We start from the raw sequence: 27491 nt of genomic DNA, 5'->3' as shown, positions 1-27491 counted from the left end.
TGATGCATATTGTAAATGTGATGTTTTCCCCTACACCGTGCCCCCGACAAACATTTTCACAAATAATGAAATCAAGTCAAAAGGGTTCAGTAGCTTTCTAGCTCCTAGTTGGGGGGGGGGGCGGGGTTGAGGATTGTAGGTAGGTAAAATCTAGAGGTCAAGTTTCCTACCTTCCTAATATCAGACTTCCAAATGTGGATTACCAGAGGTTCTAAGTCTTCTGATGTCGGGAATGTATTTGAATACTATACAAAAGCTATGAATAAACTTTCCAGAAAAGAGCATGGACACAGAGGCATATAAAATTTGCATACAATTTCAGTGGCGTCACAAATCTCTGAAGACTATTAATGGACTTTGGACCCTTGAATGATCTGGAGACACCAATCCCTGGAACAAGGCTTCCTGTAACCTTGAACTCATTTACCAGTGTCATCAAAACACCCAGTTGCCAAGCCTAAGTGTTACTATCGAGATACCATGTAGCTGACATTCTTGGCTATCCAAAACATGACCCCAAATCAGGAGGTAAGGAAAAAAAAAACCCTGTCCGGAGCATACAAAAATCAGAACTTCAAAGATACACAGTGCAAAGAAGCAGAGTTGAACTTTGTTCCTTTATTTATTTTTTTAAGATTATTTATTTTAGAGAGAGAGAGGGAGAGCACCAGGGGGAGGAGCAGAGGGAGAGAGAGTCTTAAGCAGACTCTGCACTGAGCACCGAGCCCAACGTGGGGCCCCATCTCATGACCCTGAGATCATAACCTGAGCCAAAACCAAGAGTCAGATGCTTAACCAACTGATGTAGGCGCCCTGAACTGTATTCCCTTGAAAGCATGATTTTAAGATGATTTATGATGATTAGATAGAAAGGACACAAACCAGAGGTGAGGGAATGAGGAGAGAAGAGCAGAATTAATAATTGCAATGAGTAATTGCTGACAGTGTGACATAAAACGGTTGCAAAACAACAGCAAAAAACCAGAAGGAACTCAAAAATGTTTTCACTCGTGGCTATTTAGCCTAAAGGCAAATCACTCTACAAATGCCCATGACTCTTAGGAATGACTCCTGAGTCATACGAGAACATAACTGCTAACGATGTTTTTTAAAAGGCTTTGCTTATGTTTTTTATATGTTTCCCATATCCTGGCTAAAAGGATGAATTCTGGCTATAACACAGCTACATCCTCAAATGATTTCAACATGATTAAAACAGGAAGTGTGTTGGCCTTCACGGCAGAAAGCAGGGACTGATGGTTACTGTGGGTCTTCCATGTATAAAGCACCTACCTTCCCCTCTCATCACACTGAACCCTTTCAATGGGCCCGTGAAGCAGGGATTGTCATTCCCTTTTAGAGACGGAAGAACTGAAATTCTGGAGGCCAAATAACCGGTCCAGAACCAAGCAGTCAGAAGAGAGTGAAACTGGGACTGAAACCAGTCCATGCTTTTCCTATTAACTATTCCTCTAAGGGGAAAATCCAGGACTGTGGAATAATCCATTCATATGAAATTTTCTGAAAAGATCTCATAAGTGAGTTTTGCTCTACAAATTCTCTACATTAATTCGTCTTTGTCAACATTCCCCCAGGTTAAAAATCAGATTAGAGGTCAGATCAGCCTTCTGATGACTTTGTTACATTTTCGGTTTTATTCTAAAACACTTTGGACGTGTTATTAATCAATAATGCTTACAATTAGCAGTTTCTTTTCTTTCTTTCTTTTTTTTTTTTAAAGATTTTATTTATTTATTTGACAGAGATAGAGACAGCCAGCGAGAGAGGGAACACAAGCAGGGGGAGTGGGAGAGGAAGAAGCAGGCTCATAGCGGAGGAGCCTGATGTGGGGCTCGATCCCACAACGCCGGGACCACACCCTGAGCCGAAGGCAGACGCTTAACCGCTGTGCCACCCAGGCGCCCCACAAATAGCAGTTTCTTAACAGAAGACCACTAAGAAGGGGAAGCAGAACAAAGGCAAAGATACACAGGAAGGGCACAAAACACACGAGTTCTCAATTCTGGGGCAGAAATATTTCTCCTGAGATTAAGAACCATAACATCAAGATTTGAAAGAACTCTAATGTTCACATAGATAAATCTCCCAGCAAAAACACTGGAGGGTCTTTCCTCCATGTTACTTTTTAATAACAGAATGTTCTAAAAATAAATCTGGGATAAATCTCTCAACTATAATCTCGTTGGGGGCAGGGAGCAGGTAGGGGACTTCTCAGGGGGGTTGCATTATTTACATCATCAAAAGGGGTGCACTTTGGGATGGTTGGAGGGGATAGACTCTTCTACCTAATCAGCAGATTATTCCCCAAATCCTTAGCTACCAGGAAATTTTAATAAAATCTACAGATTTATTCAAGATGATGTTCATAGGGCTGATTTAACCCAATTGCCCTTTTTTTTCTTAGAGACGTCATTGTTAGAGTCAGTTGAACAAAGTTCATTCCTGAGAGAGGACCTAAAACATCAAAAACAGTTAAATTTAAAATTAGCGCTTTTCTACCACCAGACTAATATCCGAGTGGAACATACTAAGAAATAGTTCAGAGCATCTAATACAAAGCAGTAATTAGAATAGCCAGTTCAGTTTCCTAAAGTTCCTTAAGTCCACTATGTCTAAAATAGCAGGCCACTCAGATGTATCTGTTTTGTTTGATTGTTTATTTTTTTATAAAGGGGACAGCACTGAAAAAATTAAGAAGAATCTTTAAAAGGGAGACTAGTCTATTCTTCTCAATAGCGTGGTAGCCATATCTTAAGAAATATTATTTCCCACAGGTTTTTTAAAGAGAATTACCTTTTTCTACAATCACTGAATTTCACTGCTGCAAATCATTGTAAGCCACCGAATTAGATTTTAAGAAGGCTTAATAGAGGATTGGGGATGATTCTGTTCTGAAATAACCAAACCAAAAAAGACTTAGGAAGGAGAGAATTTAGAGCTATTTCTTTTTCATCTATCAGGGCGTTTTGCTCTGTAAACTATGACCTGAACTTGATTTTTTCCCCTGGGAGATGGTTAAGCCATATTCCTTTAGAAAGTAATGCCATCATTCTCACCAGGATATTAGTGGCCGAGTATCTACAGACCCATAATGGCGGCTTCCTTTTTAGAGGTCAAAAATCAGCAGTGGGGTTCCTTCCTTCCCTCTCATCCTCTTTCCTTCCCCTCATTCCTATTTATCCACCCCCCTCCATCCGCCCCATCCCCCTTTCCTTTCCTCCCTCTCTTCTTTTTATTTATTTATTTATTTATTTATTTATTTATTTATTTATTTAGACAGAGATAGAGACAGCCAGTGAGAGAGGGAACACAAGCAGGTGGAATGGGAGAGGAAGAAGCAGGCTCATAGTGGAGGAGCCTGACGTGGGGCTCGATCCCATAACACCGGGATCACGCCCTGAGCCGAAGGCAGACGCTTAACCGCTGTGCCACCCAGGCGCCCCCCTCCCTCTCTTCTTTTAACCATTCCATGGATGGCAGATATGTGACATGCGTAAGGATCATGTTTATCTTAACTGGTAATTTCATCCTAAGTACGTGGCACAATTTTTGATGCCAAAAGGTGCTTAATAAATATCCGTTGAGTAAATACATCTGTTGAATACTTCTCTGGGCCAAACACTGAGATAGACACTGAAGTTGCAAAATTTCTGTCCCATAGGCTCATCTAGAACCTACAAAGATGTGTTTAGGGAAGCAGACAGAACTGGATCTATGATTAAACAGAAGGAGTAGTTTTTCCTAAAGCAAAACTAGAGGCATTTACTAAGCTATAACTTAAAGTGGATATGTGCACGGTCTACTCTTGTCATCATGGTCCTACTGGTATTCATGGCCCTGAATTGAATTGGTTTTTCTCCTCACTTGCTAGAATGAATGCAGAAAACCCTTCTTCTCATGAAAAGAGGTCCCTAAGTAGCCTGAGCAACAAGCAAAGCTGGCTGTTTTTCCTTCGGAGGTGTCTGGACACTGCTCCACCACCTCATTACTGGCCACATGGAGCTCCGTCTGCCCATGGAACTTTCCCAGCATCATCTGGAGTCACATTCCAGAGAGCTCCCACGAGTCCCCAAGGGTCTACCCAGTTGGGGGCTTGGGTTAGCTCACAGCAGCCTCTCTGTTTTCCTGTCGTCCTCCTGTGCTAGCATGCCAAATGAGGGAATACAGGCTCCTCCTGGGTCTTCTAAACGACTTCTAGCAACTTGGACAAATTTACTATTTTTGTTCCCATTTACCCCACTGACTATAACCTGCAAATTATTTTTTCTCAAGTGTGATTAGATTTGTTAGAGAAAACATGAGTCAGGAGTCAAAGAGATGTGTCCTAAAGAGACATGACATGGTCATTGCTCAGATTGGAAGAGACTTCTTCACTGGACTGAAAATGTGGAGGAAAGAGACTCTCATCTTTTTCAACACTGAGGGTTTCTCAGTTTTCAGAGTCTCTGGTACTGTTCTTCAGAAGCCAAGAGCATAATTTTAAGAACAGGAAACATGATGGCTTCTTAATCAAATTAAATAGCAAAATGAAAGCAATAATTACTCAAATTTACTTGGCAAATTAGCAAGACAAATTAATTGAAACACTACTTTTGATCATAAGGATATAATTAGAAAAGTCGGGTGGATGAAAATATCTCTGAGGCATGAATTAAATCAACTGGACAACCTGATTATAAAGACCTTATGCTTAATGTGTAAATCCAAACTAACTGTTATGAAATGTAAAAGGAAGAAGAAAAGATTAATCAGCAAATATTTATTAAAAGTGGTCCTGTACAAATAACGTGACTAAATAACGGCAAACATCTACTGGATTTTTATTATATGAAGATACTAGGCTACGGTACATATAATTCTTATCACCTGTATTGTTTTGTTCTCTTAAAAAGTAATAAATAAATTCACCATTGTTAACATTTACTCAGCATAAGCCATTACTGACCCTTACTCTACAACTGGAGGCTTCATGATAGAAGGAACATAGGGTACCAAGGCCAACAACAACAACAAAAAACTGAGATGCCTTTTCTGTTCTTAGCCTCATCTTCCGCTTACAGATGTCACTACCTCTCAGTAAAATCTGGTTCTATAAAACTCTGGACACATCCAAGCTCCACCGTAAGAAGCCAATTTGTACATGGCTTCCCTTGACAGCAGCTATCCATTCAAGTTGGCCCGATTAGATTGAGGAGAGAGACTTTTATTCCATTACTGGGACTGGGGGAAACTCACCCTCTCTTATTTGACATGAACACAAGCTACAGGTGCCAAATGTAATCATCTATGAGAAGAAGAGAACTAGCCTCAAGATGAAGCCAAACGTAAGATGGTGGGGCCGAGGTTGGAGAAGAACCCACAAGTGGCAGGTCTCCAGTTCAGGAAAATCCTGAGCCCTGGACAACATCCTGGAGCTCCTGGATCAGTCAGGTCTGCAGCTCCCCTTAGCTCTGGCCTTCCTATGGTAAGAGGTCCTAAATATCTTCTTTGTTTTAGCTAGTTGGAATCAGATCTTTGTAACCTACAGTGAAAGCACCCCGCTGCATATAAAAACGAATGAATGTTAAAAGTACATTCTAGCAAAGTACAAGAAAGTTAACTTTCTTTCTCCATAGAGGACAAACTGATGGTGCCAGAGATAAGGGGGCTAGGGGATGGGCAACATGGGAGGCGGGAGTGGGAGATACAGGCTTCTAGTCATGTAATGAGAAAGATACAGGGAACAAAAGGCACGGCATATATAGTCAATGACACTGTAACAGTGTTGGATGGTGACAGATGGTAACTACACTTGTGAGGATTGCATGACAGAGAGAGCTGCTGAGCCACTCTGTTATACACCTGAAACAGATATAACATTGTGTGTCAACTAGACTCAAATACAAAAATTAAAAAATAGTAATTTTCTTTACAAATTAGGGTAATTTTGTTTCAAAGTATGGCGGATGATCCCTTGCAGCTGAATCACCTGGGATTACTTGTTTAAAACACAAGTGAGAGCAACAGGTCTACCTCTGATTTTAATGCTACAGACCGAAAGCTACTGTCAAGGCAAGCTGTACAATTTTAGTTGGGTAATTTAAAAATTCATTATCCAGCCTGCTTGCACTTTTGTTTCCCTGTTTTAAAAATATGTGTATTCAAACATGCTCCTGGCTTCTTCGTAAATAAGAATGGTCCAAAGGTAAACAGTAACAATCTTTGATTTGTAAAAGTGGGTATTTTTGCGAAATTGCTGCAAAGCTTTGCACTTCATCACATATTAAAATGCTTGAGAAATAATCAATAGCCTCATAAAATTGTTTTCAAGGCACATAAAAAAAATCTCCCCAAATCTCCTTGCCAAAGAAAAAAGGCATTTTAAAAACTAGCTTCTATTAGACGCTTACCACAGTACATTAAAACCACAAACGTGAGTTTCTGTGAAATCTGTTTCTTGCCTAACTACTACTTACGTGTTTGGACTCACCTTAAATACTCTTAACCTGGGAAGCCTTCCTACACACCCCCACCCCCCAGTATTCCTACCTTCTTCAGCGTCCACTTGGGCTCTTTCTTGGCTCTTCTCCCTGCCCACCCTGCAAATTAAAACACATCCACATTCACCCTTCATCTACTTAACCCTTTACAACCTTGAAGGCTCAGCTAAAAATAAAACTTCCCTAGGACGCCCCCAGGGGAGGTCAAGGCCACTTGAACGGTGATATAGCAACTAAATAAAATAGCAGCCAGGCTGCATTCAGCAGCCAGTAAGGGACAAGATGCCTTTAACCGTTATCCAATAACGAAATGAATTACTATGTATCAGCAAGGTTGAAAATTCCTAGGGAAGACCTGCTTCAGGGGTGGTCGAACCACGGCTGGTTCTTCTGCCCCCTCCTGCCCCTGGAGGCTGTTCCTTCCTGCCTTTCTACCTGGTCAGAGGCAGCTGCCAGTGGCAGGGGGAGCATGGCTTCTAGTGTCTTTCCCTTAGCATGGGATCCCCTTTTCCCCAAAAGCCTCTGGACACATCTCCGGCCATAATCCCTGGTCCAAATGGGCCTCAGCCTTCCCATCCCAAGCTAGTGCTCAGAGGTAAGACCACCAAGATTAATTTAGAGTGCTTGCCACCTATTCACAATACGGCACAGCAAGAAGGGCGTAGTGTGTATGCAGCACGCTAGGATAACTGGATGGGGCTGCTCCCTGCAGCCTCTGCCCTAGACCCTGACCAACTGTCCCGGCGGCTGAAGGCACCAACGAATGAGCATATCTGAAATGAACCTCTTTCTGGAGTGTCGGGTATGCGTTGGTTGAAATCAGGGGGTCCTCAGATGACAGCCCCACCACCTGTTTCGGTAAATAAAATGTTACGGGAGGACAGTCACACCCATTTATACATGGAGTGTCTTTCCTGCTCCAACTGCAGAGCTGAATCGTTGCAACAGGGACCCTGGGGCTCCAAAAGCGGAAAACAGCCACTAGCTGGCTCTTTACAGAAACGTTCCTCGGCCCCTGTCTTAGGATCACCAGCCAGCGTGGAATCATGCTGGCAAGGCGACCACCATGTCCATGCCATGCCCGACCGCCTTCCTTTGCAGCACACATCCCAGGGATACTATCTTCTTGAACATCTGCCCGTCCTGCTGGGTTTTTTCATTCCCTGAGGGCAGTGAACGGGCTCATGCCATATCCCCAGCACCTGGCACAGGGCCTGATGAACCCTAATCACCTCGTAAATATTTGTTGGCTGGAGAACTGAACGAATGCACCCCTTTAATAATCTGCCATACAAAACCAAAAACGATGGTTCCTTTCAGGGTGTGCTCTAGAGAAAGGAAGTGACAACATTTCTGTAATGGGATGCCAAGAAATTGACCTACACCCCACGAGAAGGAAAGCACGAACCTTAACGACATTAACATTTCCCAGCCCTTGGGAGGAAGACATACCCACACACTGTCTCCTTTGAGAGGTGGCAGCAATGAGCTCAGGTTCTCAGAAGTGGTAGAGGCAGACTGTGTCTGTGGCAAGCAGCTAAAACTGCGGGCCCAGGGCCATCCTTACTGAGAATGCCCCCCCTCACGCACATGCTATGGCTCCCAACTCCAGTCCTCGGCTCTCCCAAGTTAGCACCACAATCTGCAATTTCACTCATTCACTGAAGTTCAGCCTTCATCAGCATTCAGGGGAACAGGAACAATTTTTTTAAAGATAGAAAACAGAAGCAGTTTTGTAAGACCTGGACCTGATTTTATCTATAAATAATGCCAGTTCTGTGTTTTTCCTCATCATCCAACTAAGAGAAATTTAAAAAGAAACAGGCAAAAATTAAAACACCATGGTTTTTAAATTGTTAAAATGGTTTAGTGAGTTTAATCATGTAAGAAATTATTCCCACCAGTAAAGAGGCAAATTTTTTTTTTAAGTTTGACATTCAAATTTTTAATCCACAATACTGAGAAGATACAAACTATTGGGATGCAGTAATGAAAACTGCAAAAACAGGATATGGGTTTCATTATAACCTGCTAATTAATATAGCAACACACAATAGTGGGGGATCAGCAAGAACAGTATTCTAATCAAGCTGAGGCATGTGTGAAACAGCCAAGAATGCCACAAACACCACAGAAAGAAAAATGCCAAACACTGTGTTAAAATATCTCCCCTGGACACAGTTTGCTTTCCAAAACAAAAACAAAAACAACAAAACCAAAAGGCAAAAGATAAAAAAACAAACAAAAACCAAGCTGACACTCAACGTTGTGCCAGCATTTTTCCCTTCTTCGCATTTACAGGAATTACAAAGAAATCCAGACTCGGGAAAGCTTCGCGAGGAGGGAAAGACAGTCAGAAATCTCTGTTATTTTTATCCATGCCAATTAGTAGTATTGAATGTACGGGCTTCTCCACCAAAAGAACTAGTATTATTTTGAGGGAAGCAGGGTGTTTGTCATCCAGAGTCAAACCAAAGTTGCTTTATTTTCAAATTCACAGAACCGTGATGTGGTCGCATCTGTTCATTTTTCTCACGATCTGACAGCAATTTTTTTCACAGGCGTTCTCACACCAAATTTTTAAGTGATGATTTGGGATAGAATACTGACATTAGACCAACTCCCTCGAACATTTCTTCTTAGAGTGAAGTATTGAATGGGAAAAGTGAATGTTTAAGTCCATAACTCACTGTGTGCTAATGGTCAAAAACTGACTCTGTCTATCCTTATAGTGGGGGAAATTGTGTTTGCCACCACTTGGCAATAGTCTTTGACGTAGTAACACCAACCTCAGAAGAAGCATCCTCAGAAAATAATTCAATAAAGAAAGATTTACTTTTGTTAAATTTCTTATTACAATATGCCTTAAAATCACAGAAACCAGAGTAGACAAAATAAACTAGAAAGAAATAAGGAAGTGTTGAAGTAAATGGAGGTTTCTCGACCAAGTGAAATATAATCCAATTAGTACATATTATAATGATGCAAACCATGTTGTTCTATGCACCCTTTTTATCGATGGCTAAATAGAGCACACTGTCACTACAAGTGAAAACTCCTGGTTAGTACACAGAAAACCCAAGTCACGAGGAGCCCTTCCCAGTGTGCGAATTTCCGACTACTCGCTCACATCTCTCCCAGCTTCTCGCATCTCTACGGTCTCCTGACAGGCTTTTCTCATGCCTCCCTGGTGCTTTTGTTGTGCTGTATTCCTGGCTCCCAAGGGGCTTCTGCCTACTTCCAGAAAACCCGCATGCATCACTGCGTTTAAGACCCAGCCCCTCCACGAAGTTGTCTATTACTCTGGAGTGAAATTGCTTTGGAGTGAAATTTCTTAGCCCTTGATGGTGTTGTTTGCTTTATCTCCTCAGGCAGCCTGTAAATTCCACGGAGTTACTTTTAGCCCATGCAATAGGTAATAAACACATGATTCTGAATGAACCCACCCATGAATAGAAACTGTTGAGAGCAGGGACTGTTTCTTATCTTTGTCTGGAGAATCCTACCCCCAGTCCAGGCAAACAGCAGATTGCCAATAACTTCACTAAACAGATAAATGAAGGTCTGTGTACTATTACACGTGACTGCTGGCTGTATGGTTCTCTTCCTTATGTCTCTTGCACTCTCTGCTTCTATGAAGGTCAGATAAGGTTCTTTTCTAAAAGCAGTGTCATCAATGAAGAAAACTTACCCAGGTCAAACTGGCTGGAAACGTAGCCACAGGTCTGCCGGACTTCCTCACTGTCCCAGCCCAAGGGGTAGAGGGCACAGCCAGCACCAATCAACAAGCCTGCAAAGACATAAGCCAAGAGGGCTTTACCAGTTTTCCTCTGCAACTCTAGATAAAGGTAGCAGCAGGGAGGGGGCGTCGATATTAGCAATATAACAAAAGATCATGGTGTCTGCTTTTTGGAAACACCAGCCACGACTCCTGTAAGCAATCTAAGGGCAGTGTGATTCCATGAACAATTTCAAGTTGCTTAAAAGGAAACAAAAAACAACAACACACCGGTAGACAGCTCAGTTTGGTTCCAACTTTGCCCTTCGAAGCACTAAAAGCCTCGCAAATCCTGTTTAGGAAGGAAGAGTCAGAAGCTTTTTAAATCAGTCTTGTAAAAATCCAACCAATTCCACCGTCAGTCCATGTAAACAAGTAAATCAAGAGCAAGCAGAAGTACCTAATAGATTCGGCTTCATCATGCATTAGATTTTTTTTTCCAATTTAAGAATCAAAATAGAATGTTTCAGCATCATTCAGTTGTACCAGGGCAGAGAAAACATAAAGATTTTCATGAACCACTGTGGCACACGACGATTGGACCCATTAACTGTACTACCTGCTACTACACTCTGTTGAAAAGCTGAGAATCAGGGAATGTTCCCTCATCTCAGAAATACTCTAGAAGACGGACACTTATATCATTTAAGTCCTCCTTGGAGCTAAAACCAAATTTTTTTTTTTTAAAGATTTTATTTATTTATTCGACAGAGATAGAGACAGCCAGCGAGAGAGGGAACACAAGCAGGGGGAGTGGGAGAGGAAGAAGCAGGCTCAGAGTGGAGGAGCCTGATGTGGGCTCGATCCCATAACGCCGGGATCACGCCCTGAGCCGAAGGCAGACGCTTAACCACTGCGCTACCCAGGCGCCCCCCAAAATTTTGATGATTAAACTGAAGAAGGTGGCGGTTTTACTTTAATATGTAAGTTATCATGGCAACGCGCTCTGAGCTGACAGCTCTTGATTGGCCGTCTTCAGTGTGGCTTCAAAGCCTAATAGGGGTCGGCAAGAAGCTGAATGAGGCCGAAGCACCCACCGCCAGGATCCGAGGGCCAATCAGAAAGTAACATCTTGTCCTATCGGGAGGGAGCACTGTCATCGTTCCTAAGTCCCACAAGTGTGCTGAGCCAGCGGGACCACCACACACAGTCTGATGGGTGAGAAACCAGCCCAGTCCGAGAGAATGCGGGTTATATGGCGCTAAATGAGGGAGCCCCTGAAATGAGACAAAATCCACTAAAGTGGTAATGTAGAGGCAGAATGACAGGGCCCTAAATGCCTCTAGAAGAGACTTTCAATATTTCTGTATTGAGTCCCTTTCCGGTCCCCTTTTGCTTCTCCCCCTGCCCCTGGCAGATGACTCTTGCGGGTATAGCCCCCACACGTAAGTGGTCTGTTTCTTTACAGGCACCTAAGGAGGGACTGTTTTCCAAACCTTCCCCAACCTCTACCCTGAGCTGTGGGGAGAGACATCCCCCATGAACTGACATACATTTCTCACCCTGGTGCCAATCTGTCCCTTGGTCAACAGTAAAACCACCATTTAATGCAGAGGGGCTATGATCCAAGGGAATGCCTACAAAGAATCATTGAAAGCGCAAATCACAAATTCCAGGACGCCTTCGAAGCACTTGGATAAATATGAGCTGTGTCGAGGCTGAAGAATAACCCAGAAAGCAACCTTATAAGGTTCTGCTGACAGAGCAAATGGCCCAGTGACTGGTTTCCTTAGGCTCTTCCCCTAAAGACAGAATTTATAGTATTCTGAAGACAGCTCTAAACTGGTGTTATCCACCACCAGGTAAAGAGATAATGAGGAGGCCAAAGTTTATGCAAATTAAATTCCATGAAGGTTTAATAAATAATGTGGTCTCACTGCCATGATACTCAGTTCTTAAATGAATAAGTAACACCATTTTTTGAGAACTTGTGAGCAATTTTTTAATGATGCAGAAAGAGAGAAAATTTTCAAATGTAAGAGAAATGAAAATTGTAACATTTAAACCATCAGTTTCTCTTTTTCTGATACCCAAATGATTAAATAGTCTTGTTTGCTAATGTCCTCTTCAGATGGCAGGAAAATGTGTCACGTACTCACAAAAGTGGCTGTTTTGGTCCAGTATGATGCCAGGCACATTGGGAAACTACATAGAAAGGAGATTGTATACGGAGCACGTTGACCTGTGGTTTTCTAAGTGGTAGAACGCTTGCAGTCAGGATTCTTTTGTAGAATGTTGGGGTGTCTTTGAGACACAATGAAATGTAGATTCAACCATATAAATGAAGAACAATTTTAAACATAAGAAATTTGTGTTACATGTATGATTTTTAAAAAATACCATGGGCATAGCTCACATTAAAAAAAAAGTGTTAGGGGAGGGCAACTAGCTTATCTGGATTTTTGTATTAATATTAATCTAGCCTTTGTTTTGTCTTCTGCTAATGTTTGTTAACAGCAAAAGTACTGCAGATGATAAAGGTTTGAGAAACATTTCTGGGAGAACAATGTATGTTACAAACGATCAATCTCATTGGCTGTTGTGATTTTAGGTCCCACGGGTAAACACTGGTGGCCTCCCGCTACCTTTCTACTGTTGTATGTTATGGAGAAAGCAAGTCTTAGACTAAATTCAGCCAAATATACAATGATGTTTATTAGTCAGCTAGCACAGAAAGCAGCCAGATGACCAGTCCTGTAAACTCAGCAAAACCCTCCTCCCCAAGTCCACAGCATAATCATCCTAACAAGTGCCATCAACATACCATAAATACAATAAATAGTCAACTGGCAGGTTCAGGACACTTTAGACGGCGTCTTCCCCTTGAAGAAATGGGAGAAGAGGCACGGGACTGAAGAGAGTTTAGACCTGCCCTGCACAGTGGCCATGAGCTCCATGTAGCAAACTTAAATTTAAGTTTATTAAAATTAGATGAAAAATTCATTTCTTCCATTGCACTGGGCACACTTCAAGGGCCTGATAGCCACATGGTGCTGTTGGCAGATAGCCACATGGCGCTGTTGGCAACTGTACCGGGCAGGGCAAAGAGAGAGCATTTTCACAATTGCATTAAGTGCTACTGGAGAAAGCTATTCTTTTTTTTTTTTTTTAAGACGTTATTTATTTATTTGACAGAGAAAGAGACAGCGAGAAAGAGAACACAAGCAGGGGGAGTGGGAGAGGGAGAAGCAGGCTTCCCGCCGAGCAGGGAGCCCAATATGGGGCTCGATCCCAGGACCCTGGGATCATGACCTGAACCAAAGGCAGATGCTTAACCACTGAGCCACCCAGGGGCCCCTGCAGAAAGCTATTCCTGACCTAAGACAGTACTTCAGGAGGATGCTGGGCGGGATAGATTCTTAAACCCCAAGCCTGATACTGCTTATTAATCAAAATCATCCCTGCTCTTTTAGATTCTCCCTTTCTAGGTGAGACTAGAGATGAGGAAACTACATTTCAAATTTCTTCTGCTGGTGGAAATTCTAGTTCATGTCTGTCAATGAGAAGCTTTCGTGTGGGATCAGAAGGTAAAAGAGAGAAGTAAACCACTCCCACATGGGAGTTGGCAGGTGCAACCAGGGGCATGGCTTTTTGTAGACGTAGACGAGATTGGGGGAGTAGCTTCTAGTGTCACCCAATAAGGGCAAATCCTCAGCTCTAGCTTCTTTCTACCCCTGCACTTCCTGATTTCCTGGATTCTTCTCCACCCTACGCTTCTGCAGACCCAATAGGTCTGTGAGACTTCAAAGCCCTGGGCTACATCCCTTCCTACTTGAAATACATATGTGGTGGTTTCTCTCATTGGTCAGGCTCTGGCTGGGATATGCCCCACTCTTGCTGATACAGGACTTTCTCTCCTACCCTATTACTTGTATTGTATCCATTTTCTTGACGGAAAATTCTCTCTAATACAACTTACGCAGATTATTAAACCTCAGCAAGTATAGACGGATATTAGAAGGCTTCATGTTAACGCTCTGTGGTGTGGTCTGTGGTTAGGGAATTTATGCTAATTAACCTTCCTGGAATGTGAATTTCTGAAGTGAATACTCCAAATGTTCACCGACTGCCTCTAGCTTGTCCAGTGGAGTCAACTAGCATTTTATTGTCCATACCAAAGTATACTGGGAAGTAAAGTTAGAGATAAATATAAAACGGAGAATATCTTTTTTCTTATTGTTGAAGTATTACCGACATACATATCCTACTTGTTCCTTCTGTACATCATAGTGAGTTGATATTTTTATATGTTACGATAAGGATCCTCATGATAAGTCTAGTTACTATTTGTCCCCATACAGTTGTTACAATATTACAATATTATTACAATAATACACTATTCTCTATCCTGTACGTTACATCCTCATGACTTACATATTTTATAACTGAAAGGTTGTACTTCTTAATCCCCTTCACTTATTTTTCCCATCCCATTCCCCTCCCCCTCTAGTAATCAACAGTCCGTTTCCTAGATCTATGAGTTTGTTTCCGTTTTATTTTGTTTGTTCATCTTGTTTTTTCTTTTTTTTTAGATTCCACATAAAAGTAAATCATATGGTATTTGTCTTTCTCTGACTTATTTCACTTAGCATAATAACCTTTCGGTCCATCCATATTGTTGCAAATGGCAAGATTTCATTCTTTTTCATGACTGAGTATTAGTCCATTATAAATATAAATATATATATATAGTCTCACATCTTCTTTATTCATCTATTAATGGACACTCAGCTATTGTAAATAATGCTGTAGTGAACATAGGGGTACATATATCTTTTTGAATTAACGTTTTCATTTTCTTCAGATAAATACCCAGAAATGGAATTGCTGGATTGCATGGTAGTTCTATTTTTAATTTTTTTGAGAACTTCATACTATTTTCCATAATGGCTATTCCCACTGACAGTGCACAAGGGTTCTGTCTTCTTCACATTCTTGCCAACATTTTTTTTTTTGTCCTTTTGATAATAGCCAATCTGACTGGTGTGAGGTGATATCTCATTGTGGTTTAGATTCGCATTTCCCTGGTGATTAGTGATGCTGACATTGTTTCCTGTGCCTGCTGGCCAGCTATATATGTTCTTTGGAAAAATGTCCATTCCAGTCCTCTACCCATTTTTAAATTGGGTTGTTTGCTTTTGTTTTTGTTTTGTTTTATATTAAGATGTGTAAGCTCTTTATATATTTTTGGATATTAACTCCTTATTGGATATGTCATTTGTAAATATCTTCTCCAATGCCATAGGTTGCCTTTCCACTTTGTTAACTGTTTCCTTTGCTGTGCAGAAGAAGCTTTTTAGTTTGATAAAATCCTATTTGCTTATTTTAGTTTTTGTTGCCCTTGCTTGAGGAGACTAGTCCAAAAAAATAGTACTAACACCAATGTCAACAAGCTTACTATCTTTGTTTTCTTCTAGAAAGTGCCTGGACCCTGCTTCTGCCCACACTGTCGAGCTGGAGAGGGGATGTGAAAAATGGTCTCACTGGTCCTCCAACCCTGGAGACAGTTCCAGGAGTTCCTCACCTGTTTGGTGGATGCTGTAAGGTTAGCAAATGTATGTCCTTCACTTACAGTCTGGTTGCCCTTTAAACCACTATTTTTTGCTGTGTTCCAAGGTGGGAGAGTCTGCTCATGGGCCCCTCAGTGATATTATCTGTCAGTGACTCTGCAGGTCACTGAGTCGGAGGTGGGGTTTCTGTCATGGCCGTGTCTCTGTCTCTCTTACTCTTCTACATGTGGTCTCTCTATCATTTGTTGTGCAGATGTTCTTCAATCAGCCTTCAGTTCTTCTTGAGAAGGAACTGCTCTATATGTCGGTGTGGATTCGGTGTATCTGCAGGAGGAAGTGAGTTCAGGGTCTCACTATGCTGCCATCTTGGACCTGCCCCTGAGAACATCTTTTTAATGGAAGAAACCTGTCATTTTTCTGTTTTGGCCATGTTAAACCTTAGACCATGTTGTAGAAATCAATGTTTCATGGAAGTGTAGTCTGAAAATCCCTGAACTAGACACCTCTTAGTTGTTATACTGCCTGCTGAAATGGGGCTCAGAGAATATTCTGGAACTTGAGGTGGTTGCCCAAATGATATCTTAGTGACCTAATAGGTTTTAAGAGCTCTAGTTGCCTAATTCACTCCTGGAGCGCAAACGGCTCAATGAGAATCTCTGGCTCACAAACTTCCGTATCATCTACATGGATTTTCTTTATTGGATTTATAAATCTCGTGGTTTATAAAACTTCAAGGGCTTAATTACGTGGTATTTTAACCACATTCCTTTGTCACTGCCATAAAAGACGTCATGAAAAAATTGTCGCATTATCACATTTTGGGAAAATCTGTGCCTGTAAGAGTGGAAGTGAGGAAAGACAGTGCGAAGCGAGGCAACAATGTGACAAAGGTGGTAACAGAGGTGGGAGGGGTGGAGGAGTCTGAGATCATTTGCAGCTAAGGGGTCATGAGTAAATCACAAATGAGAGTACATTAGCTCAATCTTTAGCTTTCACGTGGCACCTAGCTGAAATCGGCTATCCAGGGGCAAGAGATCATGGAGGTCACTGTGTAGGAGGCCTTAGAAATTTAGAGAGATGTTGCTTCCCAAAAAAGAATGAAAATAATAATCCAAGAAATGACTCAATAATTCTTTTTTATTATTATTATTATATTATGTTAGTCACCATACAGTACATCCCTGGTTTTTGATGTAAAGTTCGATGATTCATTAGTTGCGTATAACACCCAGTGCACCATGCAATATGTGCCCTCCTTACTACCCATCACCAGCCTATCCCATTCCCCCACCCCCACCCCTCTGAAGCCCTCAGTTTGTTACTCAATAATTCTCAAATGAAAAAAAATTCCCTTATTTTTTTTATTTTTATGTTTTTGACTATGACGCCATTCCAACCTGAATGCCCTAGGGTTTTTGTCTCACCCTGTTCAAGACAATTATAATAGTTAAAGAGCCAGGTTGGTGGAATGATGTCTAAGGAGAAGCCAGTGCTAATGGAGAAGAGACAGCACAGACAAATGCAAAGACGCAAGCACTAGGGAGCTGTGCTGCGATGCTGTTATAAAGACGTCTACCTTTCTCCCCAAATGGATTCTTGTACCTAAATCTTCGCCTGGATACACTCTGCCTGCCCATAAACCCACCTTTGGGAGAGTCTCTAGTGGAAACTCTATTCGTTTTCACACAATGCTGGAAATATCTGCCATGATACTAATTATTTCTTACAATTCAAGTGTGAAGTCTGAAGTTTGTAAAGATCTCAGTGGTCAAAGTAAGAACCAGATGCTGGGAAATTTTCCCTTCCGCAAAGTCTTTCTATTCAAAGTCGGTACTTCACACTTAGCCAGAGGACTATTACCATAACAATTCGGCTCCTGCCAAGAAGGCAAAACAAACCTCTAGTCAGCCAATGCCAATTACTCTCCACAGGTGGTAAGAATAGAGTCCTTCATGTTAGACTCCTAAAGCCTTATTTTTTCCACACTCTTGAAAGTTTTTATGTGATCTCACTTTTTTCCATGACTATTGCTCCATTCTTTTTCCACAGGTTTTTTTTTTTTTAATACTGTGACTTTTTCCACTTATTGCCCCATCAGTGGTCACACCAGTGTTTCCCATCATTTCATCTTTTATGTTTTTTGGATACTTTTATCCATCCTCCAGTTCCTTTATCTTCTTTTCTGTGGCAAGCACAGAGGGAAATTGTTTTCTTTACTCTTCTCATGCAAGCTGCTCAGTCTTGGAGCTTGTTATCTGGATTTCTCTTTGGATGACGTTGGCACATTTCCATCTCCAAGTCTCCGTATGCTAATTTATGTACACAATTCTCATCCATTCTCACCCCCTAGATAACGGTCCCTTTACAAAATAAATCCACTGGTGGGGCGGAAATAAGAGCAAAGGCCAGTATTACAACTCTTCAGACCTTGAAAGCACCATCAGGAGGAAGCTACAGTTGACCCTTGAACAACACAGGGGTTGGGGCACTGACCCCCTGTGCAGTCAAAAAATCTGTGTATAACTTTTGATTTCCCCAAAACTTAACTACTAATAGCCTACTGTTTACCAAAAGCCTTACAGATGACAGAAACAGTCAATTAACACATATCTTGTATGTTATATGTAGTATAGACTGTATTCTTATAGTCTAAGCTAGAGGGAAAATGTTACTAAGAAAATTATAAGGAAGAGAAAAATACATGCAGTGCTGCACTGTATTTACTGGAAAAAGACCATGCATAAATGGACCCATGCAGTTCCAACCTGTGTTGTTCAAGGGTCAACTGCACTTCAGTATTCTATGAGGAGGCTTCTGCAGGCTCATAAAGCACACCTCCCTTCAAAGTGTTTTCTGAAAACCGAGGTATAGAGGATGAAAGAGGTTTGTCTAAGGACACAGAACCCAGATCAGTCCCAGGGCTCCTGGGCTCTTTTCCACCTGTCATGATCCCCATGCTTGGACATCAGGCCCCTCCAAGGTCTCTCACTCGCCACCTGCTGCTACCTGAGTTCAGCCACATGTTGGATTTCACCAGCATCATATTTTACTAAGTGGGGCATCTCATGGCAAGTCCGTATTTCTTAAATCCCCAATCATTGAAAGATGTGCCCGTGCTGAACTGGGCAGCTGGCACAGAGCCAAGTCAAGGTCATCCCATTACGTGGCTCAGGGGCTCTGACCAGTCCCAAAGGCATTTCTGACTGGGGACTATCAGTTCTTTGAATAGGTCTTGAATTTTTTCATTTCTGAAAGTTGAATTCCTTCCCTTTGAGATACTCTCACTCCTTACTTTATGCTCAGGCTCCACCATGAAAATACTAGCGGTTAAATTCTAGAAGCCTCAACACGCAGCTGGCCCTGGCCACCCCAAAAGGGAGCTACAGGTTTTACCCCCCCGGCCCCCCCTCCCCCAATCATGGGCTCCTACGGGGTACTCTATACCATTTGCCCAGGGCTTACTACCTTGCTGTAGTTATTCACAAGTATTACATCTCCTGGAAACCCAAAAACTCTACCATATGTTTACTTGCGTCTAACTCACTGGTTCATGATATTTGTTAAATGTTAAATAGCAGAACTATAATTTATTTAGTGTTTATAAAAGCCTCAGCATAATTATATAATACTTAGAGAATAGATCATATAAAATATATCATTGTCCTCATTTTGCAAAGGAGGAGGCTGAGCCTTAGAGAAGGAGGCTCAAGCTCATGAGGCTACCTAGTGGTAGATGCAGGGACTTATATGCAAGTCTATCTGAGCTCTAAGCCAATATTGCTAAACTCTACCTTCTAATGCCCTCCAAGTCCCCCAGGGTTCAAGGTCCTAGCTCTGGCTCACCTCCCATGTCCACACACATACTGAACCCTGCATATAAATGGAAAAGGAAGAACAGAGCAGAAGATCAAGAAGGATTGCAAGCGATCTCCAGGATTGACTCTGTTGCTGCCTGTATCCAAAAGCAAGGGCTCTCGAGAGCCGTGCAGATTCCCCCTTCCCCTGGCGCCAGAGAGAGAGAACTTGGATGTGAGTTCTAGCACACAAAGAGCTTTGTCCACAAAGACCACATTGAGGCATAAAGATGAAAAATGGATTCTTCGTCATCAGAAGTTTAGCCAAGGAAAGCATATCCTATCATAGCACTAAAATATAAAACAGAAATATATTCATTTCTGAACTATCAAAACTCTTTTTACAAATGACAATAAGACTCTCTGGCTGCTGAAAACATCATGCAGAAGAGAATATACTTTAGATTTTCTTAAAATGCTTTCAAAATGGCTCCTTGGTTCTTATTTCTTCCTTTTCCAGTTCATGGGTCAGAAGACATGAAAGACATACTTCAGAATACCTGCTTCTTCGCTCAGAGCCAAAACTTCACAGGCTAATTTCAGCCATGAGTGACTTGTCATCTTTGTTCTTTCTAGAGTCCTAGGCAATCATTGGTAGAAAACAAGTTGTTTCAAACAATGAAACTTTGGGGGATATTTTGCCATTTCTATGTGACAGATTTCTGGTAAATTACAGGAGACTAAAAGCAATGGTTTTTCTAACCCTAGTAGTTAAGAAATTTCAGTCCCACCACTTCATTTCTTTCAGGCTCAGTTTTCCTTATCTGTAAAATGGGGACAATATCTACCTCTTGGAGTTGTTGCAAAGATTGAATGAGATCCTGCATGTAAAGTGGGGGGCACAGTGCCTTACAGTGAGGGTACAGCAAATGGTCTCTATTGTCAGGCTTTAGACTTTGTGCCACATGTGGAGGGAGCCTGGAGGATTTGGTTCAAGCCAATGTGTGTTTGTACATAATTGCCTGAAACAGAGTCCTCGAGTCCTCTGCTCTCAGAGAAGGTCCTCTTCTTAGACGGATGGTGGGGAGGGTTCCAGCAATGACATTCCTGGAATGGTGAGCCATGATCACTTGCCCCAAAAGTCCTATCAGCCATGTAAACCTCAGTAGGAACAAATGAAACAATTTGATAACTTTCACATTTAAGCGAGGAATTCACATGCTACTCCTGAGGCTAATGATATTTTTGTCTGTTCCATTTTGTTTTGGGGTTTTTTTGCATTTTACTTTTAAAGAGACTTTTGGCCTTTCTGTGAGGTAGGCAGAGCCAGGACCAGTGTCCCCATTTAGTAGACGAAGGAATGGAGTCACAGACAGGTGGGGAGATCTGAGCTTCACCACGTGGATAACCCGAGGCAGAGCTGGGCCACAACCTCAGTACACCTGACTCCCACTTCTACGCTTTGGTTCACCGTCTTCACTCTGACACTGTGAGAACGGAGCCAACGATGCACAGTACTTCAGCGACACCTCTGAAACAAACAAAAATGCTAATTTTCACTGACGCTAAGGCGTTCCGCAGTGTGACAGCAGGAGAGGAATAAAGACACGGTCCTGCATGTCCAGAGTATCATGGCTCGCAGACCGACCAGCACACAAAACAGCTGGGGGGTTTGTTCAAAATGATTCCGGTTCTACAGTTCTGGGGTGGGGCCGGATCTCCTGTGATTGCAAGCAGCTCGTGATGGGACAGACAGGGGACCACACTGTGGGCTCTGGGCAGGCTGTGATGTTGATCACATCAGGTGCATATCCCGACACCCCCGAACCAGATGTGTGACCTTGAGCAGCACGCTTTTGGATTCTCTGAGCTCAGGTTTTTGGCTGCATAACAGACCTAATGGCACCCACATCATCAGCATTTTTATTAGAAAGAAATGGCTTAACAAAGGTGCCCGGTTCTGTGGTTGGTGTAAGATACATATCAATATTGGTACCGTCACTGTACCACTGGACCTGCTGTCTCAGAATTGTGAACTCTTCATTCTCCTGTAGCTTCCAGTTTCAGATGCTTCATTAGCAGCTACAGGTGCTCATCAAACAGATAAATAAACAAAAACACTAGTCAAAGGCAGAGGGCTCTGCCTTACTGCTTGCTCATGTTGTCAGAGCAAAAATCTCCTCTGAAACTAAGAGTAATTACATTCTTTTTTTTCTCCTCCAACATGGTATTATGAAAACGATCAGACTTACAAAGAAGTTGGAAAAATTGTATAGTGAACACCCATACACTCATGATCTGGGTTCTATGAATAACACGTTTTAAAGTCCGCATTATCACCTATCTAGCCATTTTCCATTCCTCTATTGATCCGTCAATCCATCTTTTTTTCGGAGGGGGTGGTAGGTTTCAAGCATCAATACATATGACACTACTTTCATTATTCATACTCTAGCCTCTTTCTTCCCTTGGCCCAGTAGCCTGCACGGAGCTAGGAGGCAGACACAAGAGCCTGACTCAATAGCCACAGCTGACACAACACAACATCCTTATGGCCTGTTGCCTCTAAATGGGGACCCATTGGCGCGGAAGGGATTTATGTACAAATCTAGAGCAATGAAGACCTCTAAGCTGTTCACATTTCTCAAGCAACCATTTCACCACCTAACACAGAGCTGCCTTGCTTCACCTGTTTGACCCAGAAATACCTGTAAGAACTTCACGAGATATTTCACAAAGCCCAGAATGACAACAACATAAAGAGTTCCAGCCCAGCCCAGCCACTCAGCTCAGAGTTTTCAGTGGACGTGTTTTCTCTTAAGGATCACCGCTGTTTGTACAAACTGAGTCACTCCTGATCCCCGCCCCCTACAGAAGAAAAAAGGGAAAGAACAATGATCACATTTCAACATGAAAGTGTCCTGAGAGCGCTGGACAAGGCTCCAACAACATCCCGTCAACAACAAACAAACAAATAGAAAACCTGGCTATAAGTCAACGTACACTGCAAACTTAACCTAGCCCATCCCCGCTTTGAAAATGCAATGTCAATTCCAAACCAGACTCGGGTCAGTTTCATGCTGGCAAACCGTGGTTCCCACAGTCACATAAATATTCAAGTAGTAAACTGTTAGGGACGAGGGCTTTGGAGTCTTACCTGTACTCAAATACTGGGTCTGCTACTCACTAGTTCCTGACTCTTACACTTGAGCCCCAACAGTTTCATTGATAAGATGCCTATACCAGTGCCTCTTTACAGAGTTGTCCAGAGGATAAGCGAAATAAAATGTTCCAGCACAGGGCAGGGCATATAAAAGTAGATTCCCTCTTATGAAATAATGAGGAAAGAGAAGGGGAAGGCAATATTCCAAACACTCGTATTTGTTTGCACACCAGTGGCTCGACGAAAACAAGAGGAATGGTGGAACCAGACTCTGCCCTGGTTGGAGGAGGCTTACGAAGATCACTTCCTTTGAGCCTCAGCGTCTCCCTCAGGGCCAGTGTGGATAAAGCCCCCTGCACCTCTCAAGGATGGCATGATGACCCAAGAAATGCATGCCAGTTGTCCAGGGCATGGCAGCCGCTCCCGTACGGTGGTTTGGCATGTTTGCCCAGGACAGGGGAGGGTGCCTGCCGATCACTCAGGAGAAGCCCACAGGGAGGACAATGTATTTGCAGGAAAATATCACCCTCCCCAACTCCGACATCCTAATATCATAAAATTACCCAAGACAGTGGAGAATTCAGGTAGACAAACCTTCCAAAGGAGTGATGAGCTCCCTGGGGCTTCCCTGTAAGGGGCTTCCCTGTAAGTGCTGTTTTAGGATCCCGCTTCAGTTCTTCTTCTTTTTTTTTTTTTTTAAAGATTTTATTTATTTATTCGACAGAGATAGAGACAGCCAGCGAGAGAGGGAACACAAGCAGGGGGAGTGGGAGAGGAAGAAGCAGGCTGCTAGCGGAGGAGCCTGATGTGGGGCTCGATCCCGTAACGCCGGGATCACGCCCTGAGCCGAAGGCAAACGCTTAACCGCTGTGCCACCCAGGCGCCCCTCCCCCTGCTTCAGTTCTAACACAGCAATATTCAGGAGGCAGAGTAGAACCTCTCTCCTTAACCAATACATCGAGTGCCCACAAACAGGCGGATTCCATGCCTCCAAACCCTGTTCATTTATTTCTGCTTGACTTAAAAAAAAAAAAAAGGTGTCAGGATAAGAATGATTTATTTTCCTATTTATTTTTAAGGTCCTTAAGTACTTCAATCAGGGGCCCCAAGACAACACTAAAGTCAGATGCCAGGCATATTTTTAAAAAGTAGTAAAATCTCCATGTGCTGAAATGAACAGTTAGTGAAAGACTTTCTACAAATTGAGAGGGACGAGGTCTCCGTGCCATTTATAACCTGCCACAGCGAGCCGCTTGAAGGCTCGAAGCGCAAGCAAATTCGAAGACTATTTAAAACACTTTCAAAATGTAATGGAGGGAGCATAAAGGGAAAATCTTACGTAGTAACGAAGACAAGGCTAAGAGGCAGTGAAGTGCTGCTTTCCCTTTAAGTTCTAGATATTACTAGCTAGCTTCCTAACAAAAAAAAAAAAGAGAGAGAGAGAGAGCAAGCCTGAAGTTGTCGGGATATTTTGTCTTGACAAACTACCAGAGCAGAGACTAGACTTAAAACTCTGTCTTTACAACTGGTTTTGATGCCACAGTGAGAACCGAACACCACATATATTCCACAAACACTGTTCACAGAGTTCCAGGGCAATTCAGAGCACGGCCTTGGAAGATGTGCCCCTCTGGCTTTGAGATCCTGGATACTCATCAGTAAAACAGGAATAAAATCCATACATACAGCTGCTGTAAAGATTATTTTATAGACATGTGCACATATACACAAGCCATATATAATTACGGATGTAGCCTATATTATCGTTTGAGTATCATATATACCGATATAATGCGCATGCATTTCTAACAGCTTTCTTCTAACTTTCCGGCTTTTATAGACATGTGCACATATACACAAGCCATATATAATTACGGATGTAGCCTATATCGTCATTTGAGTATCATATATACAGATATAATGCGCATGCATTTCTAACAGCTTTCTTCTAACTTTCCGGCTTAGATGTATGTTATTTTCACTACTTATATATCATAAGCACCTTTTTCGCCACTAAAAATCTAGAGAGAATGAATACACGATAAAATCATCGATGGTGTCGTAGAGGTGGTACAGGTGGCCAATGGACTTAAGACAGACATTTCTTTAAAGATATTTTTCCCTTCATCTACCTTCTGGAGTATCAGGAAAGAAAAGCCTCATTTATTTTCCTCAGGTCTTTTTAGAATACCATCAATTCCACGAAAAAACAGTAAAGCCATCTGGAATAGCTGACAGACAACAATTTGGAAGCAATTTCTTTCGAGACAGCTATAATGATTTTCCTTTTCTGTTTTCTTTCCCTCTTGAAATGTCAAGGATAACTGAAACTTTTTACTTTTCCATCTGTGATTTACTGATCAGTTCCAAACAAGTTTTGAGAGTACTTGAAAATTCGTTTTCAGTCAATTTAATATTGTTTTTTTTCTTTAATTCTATTTTGAAAGTGCCACATGCTGTCTTAAGTGTCTTTTTGATATTTAGAAAATATAAAATATTTAAAAACACAAATTGAAACACGATTACAAAGTATTTCACAATGGACAAAAATACTCTAAGTATTTATAATATCATCATAAGCAGACAAAATGAAATCACTCATATCTTTTCCAAATAGATTATCCCAAGAAGTTTAATAAAGTGAACATAGAAACAAACCCTCACATGGGTAAATGCTGCATCTTGCAGGGTAGAACTCACAGAAGACAGAATCTGGAATTCTCATTCTTAGCCTGCTGATTTAGTTACCTGAAGAGGAATTCTACACAGTGAGAGAGAACAATACTAATCTCTATTCATGAGTTGCGCTGGCGGGCTTTTGGGTTTGTGCAAAGCATGGCGCTCTTTGTGGTGGAAGAATTAAAAAAACTGAAGAAGATCAGATCCATTCACTGTGGCATCTGAGATGGAGAAAAGTAACATAGAAACAACACTTCAAGCTTGTACTTGTGCCATATTAGCAGCAAAAGCAATAATTGCCATTGAAATCGGTCAATTTTTGGCTGGAACTCACTGGCAGGATGAGAGGGGCTCTAGTAAGCGGATATAGTCATCCCAGGGGAAGAAAAGAATAAGAAAGATGGGCAGGTGCAAGTCTGAGGAAGATGAAAATCGACCAAGGTGGGAATCAGGGAGAAGAGGAAAGAGATTGCCAAGCGGTTGGGTTGGAGTCAGTGACTCCTGCAGAAGGTCATTAATTCTGTGCCAAGGAAGCTCACCTTTATTTAGGGAGCAAAGAGACCTTAGGGTTGTGAATTAAGCTCCCAAACATAAGAGCCGAAAGAGTCCATCAAGATGATCTAATCAAGTACTTCTCCAACTTTTCCATCAAAACATTCCTAAGGAAGAGGAGAGAACTTCATACAGTATGGAGGCAGGGGTCCTACCTAAATGAGTCCTCCTCTGAAACAGGTCTTCCTTACTTCTGCTTGATAAATTATCAAGGGATTTTCCAGTCTATTCCACAGATAACTTTATTTTTTTGTATAAAAATGCTTTCTCCAAAGTGGTGTAAGATATCCATGACCCAAAAGAGATTTGGGGTTTACCCTGTGCCTTCACATATGCACAGCACACCACCCTTTTTCCTTTCAGTGTATGTGGAGCTCGGCTGGAAGAATGAATCTAGGCTATCACTCACAAAGGTGAAGTGACATGCTCAAAGTCACAGTTAGTACAGGAATCAGAAATGCAATATTTCTTGTCCCTCTGTCCAAAACTCTCTCCTGCAATACCACACTATTAACACAGAAAAGAAAGCACCTGATCTGACTGGCACAGGGCACATCACCCAGCACTACCCTATGAGGGAGATTCAGACTTCCCCAGCTGGCCCCGAAGACGCCATCTTGCCCCACCATGCCAGCCACTGCCTCCCCTGGGGCAGTCTCCAGTGGTGTGAGAGAGATGGCTTAGACGAGGCTTCCTCCAGGGGAACTATCCTCACATCGAAATTTCTAGCTTATTCACAAAGGGAGAATAGAGCCTCAGACAAATGCCTCCTTTCCCTAGTGCAACTAAGAAGGTGCTAATCAAAGACTGTCAGGCATGATTTGTACTACCAAGGGCTTCCAGGGAGGCATAAAAAGAAAAATCACAACACCGTGTTTATCTCCCTTTCATTGCTGGTTCTGGCAATAGTATTATAGTCAGGCAGCCTGAGTCAAAACAATTTTCTAAAAATATGGATCAGCTGAGACCATTTAAAGCCTCCTTTTATGGAGTTAACATTAGGACTTTCCCCCTGGGCTGTTCTGTGTGTTCTTTCCCAGAGCCTGCTCTTCCAGCAGCATCTAGCCATCCAAAAAACACAATCTTTCTCCTTGCCAAGGAGATCGCAGCCTCCCAAAGGCTGATAAGTGGGTCTGCATTCTTCCCAGGAGCCTGGGCAACTATTCCCAAGGGGCTCCCTCATTGGGGCGGGATGCAGCGTGAGCCTCTGTCAGGGTATCTGTTGGGGAGTAACTGGTTCTGTTGGTGGACCTGGTACCACCCCACAGACGGGACGAGCTGCGTGCGAATCAGTCTGTTTCAGTCCTTTCAGGGAGGAGTTTCTACTTTCCCAAGTTCTTTGAAAGGCGAGTGTTAGGTTCCGGAGGGTGAACTGCAGGCCGCGGATCGATGCGGATGTTCAACTTCAGGGGACAAGAAAATCCACCCCACATCTGTATTAAGTCTTTCACCCAGCTCTGGTTGAATTGGCTGGTGGTGACAACGCTCAGGTGACCCTGGAGGGGGTGTGCTTTC

The 27491-nt window shown here is 42.3% G+C and overlaps 1 protein-coding gene across 4 annotated transcripts in view; it reads right to left on the bottom strand.

Moving 5' to 3' along the window:
• LHFPL6 (LHFPL tetraspan subfamily member 6) overlaps positions 1-27491 on the bottom strand; it is a 241880-nt gene that overhangs the window by 22143 nt on the left and 192246 nt on the right. For all 4 annotated transcript variants that reach the window (XM_045796908.2, XM_045796911.2, XM_045796910.2 and 1 more), the window contains exon 3: positions 10192-10290. In XM_045796908.2, the coding sequence (XP_045652864.1) occupies positions 10192-10290 (99 nt within the window). The remainder of the gene's footprint in view (positions 1-10191; positions 10291-27491) is intronic.

Source organism: Ursus americanus, chromosome 10 (assembly GCF_024610735.1).
Source record: "Ursus americanus isolate L20-20 chromosome 10, mUrsAme1.1.p, whole genome shotgun sequence".
NCBI lineage: Eukaryota > Metazoa > Chordata > Mammalia > Carnivora > Ursidae > Ursus > Ursus americanus.
This window is presented reverse-complemented; position numbering and strand designations above follow the sequence as displayed.